The sequence below is a fragment of the Microtus pennsylvanicus genome, chromosome 11, assembly GCF_037038515.1.
Source record: "Microtus pennsylvanicus isolate mMicPen1 chromosome 11, mMicPen1.hap1, whole genome shotgun sequence".
Classification (NCBI taxonomy): domain Eukaryota; kingdom Metazoa; phylum Chordata; class Mammalia; order Rodentia; family Cricetidae; genus Microtus; species Microtus pennsylvanicus.
The window spans coordinates 35704606-35717642 of record NC_134589.1 but is presented as its reverse complement, the minus strand read 5'-3'; the positions used below and the strand labels follow the sequence as shown (position 1 = coordinate 35717642).

At 56.8% G+C, this 13037-nt stretch overlaps 1 protein-coding gene across 1 annotated transcript; it reads left to right on the top strand.

The window, feature by feature from the left end:
- The first annotated feature begins 2226 nt into the window (after nucleotides 1-2226).
- Tbx2 (T-box transcription factor 2) lies at nucleotides 2227-11362 on the top strand. Its single transcript, XM_075991228.1, has 7 exons — nucleotides 2227-3123; nucleotides 4194-4461; nucleotides 5288-5434; nucleotides 6510-6586; nucleotides 6679-6842; nucleotides 7304-7944; nucleotides 9985-11362. Exons 1-7 carry the CDS (start codon nucleotides 2729-2731, stop codon nucleotides 10432-10434), a joined length of 2142 nt encoding a protein of 713 aa, XP_075847343.1. The 5' UTR covers nucleotides 2227-2728; the 3' UTR covers nucleotides 10435-11362.
- Nucleotides 11363-13037: the final 1675 nt, after the last annotated feature.

Below are 13037 nucleotides of genomic sequence, written 5' to 3'. Positions count from 1 at the left end.
GGGGGCGCCTGTTCCTGGGAAGGGGGAGGTAGACCCAGGCGGGGGTAGGGCGGAGCTGGAGCTGCGAGCCGCAAGGCGCCGCTCGAGAGGCTGCTAGGGCCGCCCCAGCGCCAGTTTTCGATGGTCCAAGGGTATTCTAAGCAGAAGTTTGATTGGGGAGGGTCGATAAAGAATCTTAAGAGTGGCTACGGCACGTCGTCCGGTTAACTGCCTGATGGTGGGCTGGAGCAGTTGATGGAATCCCAGCCTGCCAGGAAAGCCTGTGACCAGCCGCAGGGCAGGTTCTTAACTCCTTAGGTGGGATTCAGGTCTCCTGTGAAACAACCACCGCGTCATAGCTGCCGGGTTTCTTGAAGTTCGTGGACAAATAATTCAAACCTTCGTGTTCCAAATCTCGAGTTCAGACGGGTAGAACAGCTGTCCTATGCTACCCAGGAAAATATCCAAAATACATACTTCGATGCATACACAATTCTTTTAAGTACTGAAGTGCCTGTCCGCATGCGCACAATTTAGCAATTGTATTGCTGATTCGAAAAACTGACCTGGCTATTTTTTGTTCACCTCAGTAACTACCCAAGTGTGTTCAGATACATCACTCCCGGAGGGGACACATCCTGTTTAAGTTGGAATTTATGCAGTGGGTCTCGCCCCAGCTGAGAAACACTGCGAAGCTAGAGCTTAAGGGTCCACTATGGGCAGAGACGAGAATGAGAGGAGCCACCTAGACAAGAGTAAGGAAGGTCCTTGAAGAAAAGAAAAACCCTGTGGGGCAGGCGCGCACGCGGCTATGAAGAATTACAAGCGCCTGGTGTTGGCTCAGAAACATAGGAAAAAAGGTCGTGGAGGCCAAACGACTCCTGCTGGTCTCAGCCACGCACTACCGGGGGCGGTTGGCCTTTAAACGCCTTTCTGGGAGGTCAGCTACCGAGTGCCTTGAGTCCTGCTGTACGCAGCGGAGGGACAAGCTGCCTGGGCTTTCCCATTGATGGATTTAGGTGCCCACCATGCGGACACAGGGCCGGTGCGGCGGAATTCACTTGTAGTGGTTATTTGGGTGGGAGTGTCGACTGTGGCTACTTCATACCCTGCCTTGCCCCCTCCCCCAGCAAGCATAAAGGGCCGCGCCCCAACTCTATTTGAGGCAAGTGTATGATCTTTTTACTCTGGGCACACCTGATTATGGCTCTGTGTACCGAGGGCATCACATTGGGCGCGAAGTACAACACACATACACACACACCACACAGACACCACACCACACCATGCACACGGATGCACTGGGGCTGTCTCCAGAGAGAAAACGAAGACTGATCGTCGAAGCGGGTGTTCACAAATGCTGGCAGACACCCCGATTCCCACCCGCACTTCTCAGCATTCCTGAACTAGGGTTCTTTGAGCTTCCAAAAGACGGAAACAAACTCTAGAGAAGAAAGGTTGCCGGTGCCTAGGAAGAGATGGGTTTGCATCTCCAGTACCGGATGCGACGAAAATTCGTTCTGGAGCATGTGGAGAATCTGAAGTCTAGGATCAACCAGCGCGGTACCTCCTTGGGCTCAGCAAAAGGTGCGCTCACCTACCTGGCCCCAAGGATCCATTTTCCCATTCGCCAGAAAGCTTTAGATTGGGAACCTAACACAGACCTACTTTGGGCTAAATGCAGGGCCCGCCTGGAACCACAGGTTCCTGTCTGTGGGGGTAGACGCAGGTGTGGGGGGGTCCCCGCATCTCCCCAGAGCAAGGCCGCATCCCGCTCCCGCCCTTGCAGGCCCCATCGGGGTTCTACCATGGCTCCGCACTCACCGGCTCCGGCTACCTGAGTTCGGCTCCGGGCCCTCGGCCGCCCGAGCCTCCTGACTTGCCCGCCCACCGGCCTCGCTTTCCAGTGCCCGCAGCCTCCCTCCGAAGTGCATGGACCCGGGGCGGTGACCGCGAGTGGGGTGGGAGGCCAGGCTGGGGCGCAGGCCAGAGCCGCCGGGCCTCCCGGCGCGGGAGGGAAAGGGCGCCCCCTCTCCTCTCCGGAACGTGTCAATGCTTTGCACTTGGGGCCGGCACGCTGCTAGGGGTCCTTCCCCCAAGGCCCTGGGACCCGGGCGCCCCCTGCCTCAGGCCGTTTCTGCGGGTCAGGTCGGCCCTCCGCGCTTCCCAGTCCTCGCCCAGGCAGCGGCCGGCGCGGGCGGCAGGGTGGGGGCCAGGCCAGGGGGAGGGGTCTCGGGGCCCGCTGGCCCGTCATTGGTTAATATTTTATTCTGTTGACATGTTTTCTTACTGCTGAGGCTTCCGACACCTTCTCCCTGGCCCCCCTCCCGTCCAGAGCTTGGCCTGAGCTGTCAAAACCCCGCCCCCGGAGACCCACAATTGGTCCAAAAAGCGTAAAATCAGCAATCAAGGGGGGCCTGGCTCGTTAGCGCAGGGGGATCCGAGCAGGGCAGGACATGTGAGATAGTCACAGTTTTCCAGAGATCAGGACAAGATCTAACCAGTCGCGCGTGGTCTCCGGCGCCGGAGCCGGCCAGCCCAGCCCAGCCCCGCGCAGAACCCCCTCCGCCCCCGCGCCCAGAGCCCCGAGCCCCTTGAGGTGCGCGGGACGGGGAGCCGGGAGAAGCAGCTGCCGCGCTTGTCCCCGGTGCCGTCAGTCCTCCGCTCGCGCCGCCGCCCGGGCCGGGGGTCCGAGCCGCGCGCCCCCGGCCCCGGCCCCGGCTCCCGGGTGCCTGGGCCGGATGTCCCGATGAGAGAGCCGGCGCTGGCAGCCAGCGCCATGGCTTACCACCCATTCCACGCGCCACGGCCCGCCGACTTCCCCATGTCCGCCTTCCTGGCGGCAGCGCAGCCCTCCTTCTTCCCGGCGCTAGCGCTGCCGCCCGGCGCGCTGGCCAAGCCTCTGCCCGACCCGGGCCTGGCGGGGGCGGCGGCAGCGGCTGCAGCGGCCGCAGCGGCCGCCGAGGCGGGGCTGCACGTCTCGGCACTCGGCCCGCACCCGCCCGCCGCGCATCTACGCTCACTCAAGAGCCTGGAACCCGAGGACGAGGTGGAGGACGACCCCAAGGTGACGCTGGAGGCCAAGGAGCTGTGGGACCAGTTCCACAAGCTGGGCACCGAGATGGTCATCACCAAGTCCGGGAGGTAGGGTGGCCGGCAGGCCGGCGGGCGGGCGGGCTGGGGGACCGGACAGCACCCACCAGCACCCGGAGCCGGTGCTCTCGGCTCCCCCGCTCTGGCTCTGGCGCCACGCACCTCTTCACAGACAAGCAAGCTGACGTTTTCTCGTTTGGCACTGGAGCGAATTAAAAAGAAAAAGAAAAGCAAGCATCCCTCGATTGAAATAAAACGAAAACACGCTCCTAAAGAATAGTCCCAATCCTTCTTAATCTCAAAGCCCCAGTGGCTCGTCCCTAGCGGATCTCCTTCGCCCCTTCAGGTCTCGCTTTTCTGCCTCCGGGCCGATCTAGGAGTTCCTAGGAGAAGGAACCTTCCCTGGATTCTCCGCTCCGTTCCCTGGAGTCCATAGCGGGACTAGCATCCCGCCTCCTGCTTGCTCCAGACCGGCTGCTGGGTTCCTGCAGCGGGTCTTGAGTTGTTGAGCCTGCAGCTAGGCCCTAGAGTCTTGCTTATCTATGGAGCTCAAGACCAACTACCTCCTGAGGCCTTAAAGCCGGAAGAAAAAACATAATGCCCAATCCTCCCAACACTTCAGGCTCTGAGAGTCCAGGCCTCAGGTTCACCCTGTTCCCCCGAACTCCAGACACAGGATCCCTGATCAAGGTTATGCCTATCGTTTCCCCAGACAAGGGCCTTGCTAATTTATTTCTATGAGCCCTGTATGAAGAGCGTGTTTCCCCTGAACGAATTTCAGGGCAATTCAGAAAAACCCAGCGTATTTCTAAAGGGCCTAGTTTCCTTTCCTGGGCACCAGCCTTAATCCCAGATCAGAGTGGAAGAAAGGTCCACAGACCTGCATGCAAAGCTCATTCAAGACTTTACAAAACAGGGTCTGGCCAGCAGAAATGAGATGTCTCGGGAGTAACAACCGCAGGTTGGGTCTTCTTCCCAGTAGCAGTAAGAGCACAGCACAAACAGAGGGGTATTACAAACATAGATGGGGCAATCAGGCAGGGGTATTCTGTCATCAGGACGGTAAAAGGGGTAAAGAAGAGCCGGGTCCCAATAGCATGTTCCCCTTCCCTCCCTCCGAGGCGGATGTTCCCCCCCTTCAAGGTGCGAGTCAGCGGCCTGGACAAGAAGGCCAAGTACATCCTGCTGATGGACATTGTGGCTGCTGATGACTGCCGCTATAAGTTTCACAACTCACGGTGGATGGTGGCTGGCAAGGCCGACCCGGAGATGCCCAAGCGCATGTACATTCATCCGGACAGTCCGGCCACGGGGGAGCAGTGGATGGCCAAGCCTGTGGCTTTCCACAAGCTGAAGCTCACCAACAACATTTCCGACAAGCATGGCTTTGTGAGTTGGAGGAGAGTGGGAAGGTGTTGAGAACCTGGGTTTGTTCACTAAAGTTGAGCCGGTAGAGGGAGGCTACAGGATTTCTAGGACCCCTAGAGTGACCTTGTCTGGGGCACTGGGCCACTGGGGAAGAGCATGTGGACAGTTGATGGGAAGTTCCAAGCTGTTCTCAATCTCAGATCCTTCTGTCAGGGTTTTGAGAGCCCCTCAAGACAGAGGCAGGTGCTATGGGCAATGGGTCAAGCAGCGCAGGCCCTGTGGAACGGGATATGCTGAGCTTGGAGAATGCCAAGACTTACTCCTGTAACTAACCCTCACCTAAGGCTAGAGAATCCAGAAATTAAGCCCGCTCTCTTCAGGCCTTTTTGGAGAACTTCCCTCCAGCAAGGCAGATGATGCCCAGACAAGAGACAGTCTGAGTAACTCTTCATTTCTGCTTAATCCCAGTCAATGGTGGGGGTTCACTGTGCAAGGGGGGGTGCTATTGCACTGTAGGCAGTCCATGAGCCCCCCCCCCCACTTCTCTTTCCTTAGTATTTCAGGAGTTTACCAAGGTCAGGGAATGTGAAGTCAAAGCACGGAGTTGGGTTTTGTTTGTTTCTGGTTTGTTTCATTTCTGTTTTCAACTGGGGGGTGTAATAGAGAGAGAAAATAACTTTGAAAAGTAGAAAAAGAAGTGCAGGTGAAAAAAACGAAAGAGAGAGAGAGAGAGAGAGAGAGAGAGAGAGAGAGAGAGAGAATGAATATGAAAGCTGTCAGTCCCCAGTAATAGAAAGGTTTAGGACAGGGGCAGGGAGCCGCTAGCTGAACCTCGCGCTCTTCCCAGACCATCCTGAACTCCATGCACAAGTACCAGCCGCGCTTCCACATCGTCCGAGCCAATGACATCTTGAAGCTCCCCTACAGCACCTTCCGCACCTACGTCTTCCCAGAGACTGACTTCATCGCTGTCACTGCCTACCAGAATGACAAGGTGTGCTGGGCGGGAAGTGAACTTGGCCCCTACATCCATCTACATCCCCAAACATGTACGGGCTCCAAACCTCCATTCAAACACACCCAATAGCAGGGGCATCGCAAAGAGCTCGAAGAACCCGCCACCCACTCAGATTTGCAAGAGCAGCACCCACATAAATCCCCTGGGCTCCCTCTCATACCCACACAGACACATACTCCCCTGAGGCACTCCAACAGCTGGGCCCTCGCTGGAGTGGAGATGTTTACTTAGCAATTAGTAGAGACTCAGGCTCCCGCTGACATTTTTACATTTTCTTCGTTCATTTCTTGGCTCATGACTGGGAATCTAAATGAAAAGAGGGCACCTGGGGCAATCTGCCCAAGTTCTACAGATGCTAGGAATGCAGGGTCCAATTTTGACTCTCCAAGAGAGCCAAAGAGTGGGACAGGTGGCACAGCTCTGGTGAGCTCCTCTAAGCCACTCGTCTGGGTCTATCCAGGCCCCAGGCCCTGTGGGAAAAACCAAGACAATTCTCCTTCAGGTGAAAAGGCTTTCTCCACTTGTCCATGCCTTCATAATCATAGTGGATTAAATGAGAGGGTCCCAGTGTCTTTGCTTGTGTCTTTGTAAACCAGGGGTCTTGCCTAGTCTCCTAAGAAGTGCCTTAGCTATATATGGAAGCGAGTGAACTCGTTGGATTCTATAGGCACTTGTTTATTTATTTTTATCTTTTGTAAACTTGCCCTTCTGGGCCTGTGAGTGCAGTGATTTGCCTTTGCCTGGACCTGCGGGCTTGGGTGTGCGGGCGCTGTGTTCAGGTACCGAATAGTTTAACAGGAGCCTGTTTGTTTGCTTGGGCCTGTGTGTGCGTGCTGAGGGATTATTTTTGAATAAGAAAGAGACCCTGTCACTTTCCTAGGTGCTTGCCTGCCGGCCTCACCTCCCGGCTTCCTATCCCTGGTGGGTGGCACGACCCCACCCCCTACCTCCGGCTCTCTATTCCGTGGCCCGTAGTCGCTGACCTCAGGGTGCCCCCGGCCATGCTAGAAGAGCCAGGTCTTGACTTTGTGCCGCTTCCTCGGTCCTGCAGATTACACAACTGAAGATCGACAACAACCCGTTTGCCAAGGGCTTCCGGGACACCGGGAACGGCCGTCGAGAGAAAAGGTGAGGGATCAGCGGGTAGCCTGTGACGCGCCGGCCACAGGAAGCCATGAGGGGTGCGTTGGCGGCTGACATCTCCCTCTGCTCTCTCCCAGGAAGCAGCTAACGCTGCCGACTCTCCGCTTGTATGAGGAACACTGCAAGCCGGAGCGTGATGGCGCGGAGTCCGATGCCTCGTCCTGCGACCCTCCGCCTGCGCGTGAACCACCGCCCTCCCCCAGCGCAGCGCCCAGTCCCCTGCGTCTGCACCGGACTCGAGGTAAGAGACTCGGTTGGTCCAAGTCTGGAAAGTAGGAGTTGGAAGTGTCCCCTTAGGGTGCCCCTTAAAGTCGACCTTTTTGTTCAGCGCTCGGCTAATCTTAAAGACCTGGATAAAAGTGACCGGGATGTGGCTAGAATTTCCAGTCTGGTCCTTCCATTTAAGGTTCCATTTAAGGACTGTCCCTGGCAGCCAGGACATTTGGTAGGCTTTGGAGTTGGATCCCCCGTGGGATGTGTGGTTAGAAATGAGGTTTTCTTCTCAGGGCTGGTTTTCTTTCAGTAAGAATGGGGTCTTGGATTTATGTGACCTGCAGCTGGCCCCTAGAAGCTCTCCCAACTTGACCTTCCCAACGGCTGGTCTGTCTAAAGTGTTGACGACCTGGCCCAGGTTCCCCGGGACAGGGCGCCGCGTCCGTCTCCGCCTGCTCCCTGTAACCCGTGCTCCCTCTCTCCCCGCAGTCGAAGAGAAGCCATGCTCAGCCGACAGCGACGCTGAGCTGGAGCGACCAGGCGAGGAGCGCTCAGCAGCGCCCCTGGGCCGCAGCCCTACGCGGGACGCCAGCCCCGCTGCTCGCTTGACCGAACCCGAACGCGCCCGGGAGCGGCGCAGCCCCGAGAGAGGCAGCAAGGAAACAACGGAGGGCAGTGGGGACGGCCCGTTTGGCCTGCGGAGCCTGGAGAAGGAACGCGCCGAGGCCCGGAGAAAGGACGAGGGGCGAAAGGACGCGGGCGAGGGCAAGGAGCCTAGCCTGGCGCCGTTGGTGGTGCAGACAGACAGTGCGTCCCCACTGGGTGCGGGCCACCTGCCCGGCCTGGCTTTCTCCAGCCACCTGCACGGGCAGCAGTTCTTTGGGCCGCTGGGAGCTGGCCAGCCTCTTTTCCTGCACCCAGGACAATTCGCTATGGGCCCCGGAGCCTTCTCCGCCATGGGCATGGGTCATCTGCTAGCCTCGGTGGCAGGAGGCGGCGGCAATAGCGGAGGCGCGGGACCCGGAACCGCGGCGGGGCTGGACGCAGGCGGGCTGGGTCCCGCAGCCAGCGCAGCAAGCACCGCGGCGCCCTTCCCGTTCCACCTCTCCCAGCACATGCTGGCATCTCAGGTAAGGCCTGTGATCTGCCGGCAGCGGAAGGAGGGAGGCCAGCTTGGTGGTGACTGAGACCGGCAGAGAGCTTGAGAGATACTGTAGGCACTCATCCTCCGAGAGACCTAATCCGGTCTACAGGAAAGCCTTCTAGGTCCTGAGAGGTTAAAACGGAACGCTTGCTTATGATCTAACCCGGACGTTACTTCTGAACCCTGTGTGACCTTAGGAAAGTCCCTGGTCCTCTCTGGGCCTGTTTCCTTCTCTAACCCCAGCAAAGGGTGAGAGAACACCCCACAACACTTTTCTGACTGACCAGTTAGGATTGCTCTTGGGTTTTATGGGGTTCGCTTTTCTGGCCCTAGGAAACTTTTGAGAAGGAAATCCTTGACCTCATGACTGGCTCTAAAAGGCTCTGTAGACTGGACGAACGAAGGAGGGAATTTTGCATTATTTTCTGGACAGTTGACTACCAAAGTGACTCACATCACAGGTATCCCTGGCCCCTTTGAGGTCCTCTAGGAAGCTGTCTGCCCTGACAAGTAACTGGCTTGGTCTTTGCCCTATTCTGAGTCCCCCAACTCTCCAGCCACATCCAGAGAAGGGGTCTTAGTTCCCCCACCGCCTCCTACTGAAATTCTGAGTTCCCAGGGGAGAGTTGACGAAAATGTGGCCAGCGGCACAATAAGGAGATCGGATGCAGAGCGGCCTCTTTCCTTACTCGGGTGGAATATTCCCTGTGGAAAGATTTGGAATCCCTTCATTCAGTTTCTTCCCTCTGAGGTTTCTGGCAAATTGAACCCTTGAGATCTTATCTCCGGGGAAGGAAAATAGGAGTTTAGATTTTTGAAAATGTGGCTTTTGGTTTAGAAGCGAGTATGTGTAAAGTCGGGGGTGGGGCTCTGAAAAGAGTTTTGAACAGAGCTTATCATTACCAGGGCACCCGAACCACCGTGACTGGGTTGATCTGTACCCCCTGGCTTTCTGTGGATGTGAACGTCCCCTCCCCAGTCAAACTCTGGTGATTGTGGGAATTACGGAAAGTCAGGGTTTTTGGACACAGCCTGGTCAGGAGGTGCAAATCCAAGGAGGGCATACTCCTGAGCTATGAGAAATCAGTTGATACATTGGGGGATAAGCCCGTAGCTGTGTGTCAGGTGAAACCAAATCTTGGGAAATTCAAAGCTTCCTCGCCTCCTCCCAACCCGCAGTGCCAGGTCTGAAGTGTACAGTGGGGGCTTGCTCTTGCATTCCTCCAGGCTAAACTGCATCTTGGTTTCTTCCTGTTTGAACCAGGACTGGAGCTTTCTCCGACTCTAGTACTGTCAGCCCCCAATCACCTGCTCCATGGGCACACACTCTGGGGCAGAAGCCATTATCTCAAAGGTCAGATAATCTCAAATCGGGAGCCTCAGGAGCTGAGTGCCCTGGTTGTTTAGGACTTCCTGACTGCTGGGCCCTCCACCAGCAAAGACTTTGCATTCTGTCCTCAGCTGCCACAGAAGTGCCGCCAGTTCTTTGTCAAACATTCAGGCCAGTTTATAAACTGATTAGCCCTTGCATACAGATTCTGGCTGAGGCAGGAGACCCCTGGGCAGGCAAGCAGGCAAGAGATGTGAGCATCCTGCTTCCCAAGCCTGTGTTCCTGCAGCAACTTGGACCGTGCAGACAGAAGCCATGGAGGAACCATTGTGCTAGATGAGCCGGACCTTATATGACAGCACCAGCTGCCTGCTAGCCACCTGACCTCATGCCTTTCCTATGTCTTCCCTCTAGGCCTTTGCCCATACTAGTTCCGCCAGCCCATGCTTATTCTCTTACCCCTACCATACCAGCCAGCTCAGACAGAGCAAGGCAACTCCAAGCTTTTGCATCTCACCCTAGGCGATGGACACGCTGGGTTTGGCCCTGGCACACGGGCTCATCTCTACCTGTGAGCCCGTGGTTTTATAGTTATGTGACTTCTGGTTCGAGTAGGGCAAGGTATATCAAATGTAGATTTAGGGCTACCACCCTTCCGACAGATGTCTAACCCTTGTTTCCTTCTGTTTCTTCCAGGGAATCCCAATGCCCACTTTCGGAGGCCTCTTCCCCTACCCCTACACTTACATGGCAGCAGCGGCCGCCGCCGCCTCGGCTTTACCCGCCACCAGCGCTGCAGCTGCTGCTGCGGCCGCCGCTGGTTCCCTATCACGCAGCCCATTCCTGAGCAGTGCCCGGCCTCGCCTGCGCTTCAGCCCTTACCAGATCCCGGTCACCATCCCACCTAGCACTAGTCTCCTTACCACCGGGCTGGCTGCGGAGGGCTCCAAGGCTGCAGGAAGTAGCCGTGAGCCTAGCCCACTGCCCGAGCTGGCTCTCCGAAAAGTCGGGGGTCCATCCCGTGGGGCCCTATCGCCCAGCGGCTCAGCCAAAGAGGCGGCCAGTGAACTGCAGAGCATCCAGAGACTGGTGAGTGGGTTGGAGAGCCAGCGAGCCCTCTCCCCAGGCCGGGAGTCGCCCAAGTGAAGGGGTTCCTTGGCTGCTGCGCTGCCACACGGGCCTCCCAGGCTGGGCTGCCTGCCTCGGCTGCCTGGGCCGTGTACGGCACAGAATGGGTATTTATTTAAATAAAGAAGCAAAATCGGGCTTCAGCAGTCAGAATAGAGCCTCGTGTGGCAGGTCGGGGATCTGGGCCGCTTCCCTGGGACCTCAAGGAGGAATCAGTCTACCTGCAACACGGTCGCACTTGGAGCCACTGGATTTGATTCAGATCTGCTCGAGAGTCAACTACGGGGGGGGGGGGGTACCTCCTTCTTTCAACATATGGGGGTGGAGGTGATCTCCTTTAAAGTCCAACGTCCCTTCAGAAGCCAGAATGTGCATAGGGCAGAGGTGTTCGCTTTAGACAGTATCCCAGGACGTCGTGAGAAACTGGGGTGGAGGATGCTGGAGCCAGAGAAGCCTGAAGTCAGTGTAGACTTGAGCTAGGAGTCCTGTCCGTTTGGTCTTCCCACCTTCACCTGACCAGAGACAGGCGCCACTCCTATTCCTCCTACTCCTGGGTCAGCGGAGGAAGTTGCACTTCGGCTTTGAGTCCCCAGGGGGCAAAAGATATTTATGAAATAAATGGTAATTTGTGTAAATAAGCTTTAAGGTTCACAGAAGATGCAAATTCGTATTAATTTATTCAAAGGTGTACATTACTGTGTACATATATTTAGAGATTAACGCATAGCATTTAAATTTTTTTTTCATTTTACATGAGCATCTATATTGTACAGGGCCCCAGGATCCTTGGCTGTTGGGGAAGGGGGAGGCACCGAACCCCAGGGAAGGCCCACCCCACGGGCCTCTCAGCCTCTGCGCCCCGGCTTTGCCCGCCCGGCCCACGGGCCCCACCTCAGGTTTTCACTTTTTGCTCCAGAAAGAGAATGAAGCGAGTAAATAATAAAACGCTACGATGCGAAGTGAACCGCGCTGTGCGCTCTGTGGGCCGAGCGGGGCTGGGGCTCTGTGGGCGCAGAAGAAGGGACACGGCGGGTTAAAAAAAAAGGCTGGGTGTCCCTATCTGCCGGGCAGCTGCACCTCGGCCACGGTGGCGGCACGATTGGGGAGGCATGCAGGCCTGCGAGGCTTCGAGGCGCCGGTGCCGGGCACAGGCTGGGCCTGGAGGCGCCGCTCAGCCTCGCAGTCCCCCGCGACCCAGGCCCGCAGCCCGGGGCTCCCTCTGCTGGCCACTAACTGTGTGTCCGCAGCTCCTGCTGCTCCCGGAACCTGGTCGCTAGAGCCAAGCCAAGCGCAGAAGAGCGGCCTGGTCTCTGACTTCTAGGACACTGTGAAAAATTCATCATCACCTCTTTTCAACGTTTTCTGGGTGCATGGACTGGGAAGTGGGTACTTCCCTTTTCTCTTTCTCCTTTCGAGTGTGTGTGTTGGGGTGACTGTGTTCCTTTAATACCACGGCCCCCAGAATTCAGAATTCAGTCACTCAGCCTTCCGGAATTTTTCTGTGTTTGGGTTGCTGAATAGAGTGCAAAATCTGGCCCAAAAATTCCTCTTTAGACCTCGACTAACTCCCGGGATGTGAGTATGGTGGTCAATAAGCTGTCCCCCTCCCTGCCTCAGGCTGGTTGGTGACTTTCAGGGGGTCTCATTGTGTCTCACCAGTTCCATTGGACTAGTACTTCCCAAGACCCACTCCATCAAGGACAGCTACTCCCATCCATTTCCCTCCAGAGGGCCACAGCCTTCCCTTCTCAATATCACCAAACTGGCAGGTGCCTTCAGTCCTTAACCGACGTGGTCAGGGTGACTCGCAAGCAGTTACTGCTTCAATATGCCCCTGGGTTTGTGGTCGTTGAACACCCCCACTTTCCTTCCTTTAAATCCAGGGGGACTGACCAAGGAGATTGGCTCTTTAGGCGCTGTGCACCCGTGGGGCTTGTATGACCTCCAACTAGCCCAGGGACATCAGGGACAGGGGTTTGACAGGGAGGGTAAAAATGCAGGTGGAACTGAAAATTCTGGGGCATCAGATGATCAGGACTCCTTCCTGGGATGACACACTTATCTAACTTCCTGGGAGAAGGCTGCCCCAAACTACGCTGAATTCCATGGGCTGAGGGAAAGAGAGCTGAGCGGGGTTTGGGTTGAGAGGTAGAAGATCATCCCAACCCTGGGTGGGTTATGGCTTCCCTGTCTCTAATCTACTTGGACTGACCCCGCGATGTGGTCCACGAACCAAGCAGGAACAGTAACGCTTCCTCCCCTAGTTCAAGTAGCATCTCTCCTTAGCTCTGCCTTTATTCGAGGTCGCTCTCGGTAGAAAAGTCCGGAAAATTCACAGAGCAAGGCGTGCACTGGCTTCTTGCGGCCTCTCACTTTTAACCCGGAAAGAAGCCTGGGAGTTAGCTGTGGGTCCCAGCCTGCGGACACCAGGGGGCACCACCTGAGGTGGTGGACGTGCTCGCAGCAGAACAGCCACCCGAGAGGGTCTGTCTTGGAAGGCCGGCTGCAGCAGCCTGGCCGCTGTTGTAGTCTGGCGGTTGCTGCAGCAGTTCGGGTCGGGCTTCAGATCCTGGAGCGCAGTTTGGAGAGTCCTCCGGCCTCCTTGCTTTCGCCCTTTCACG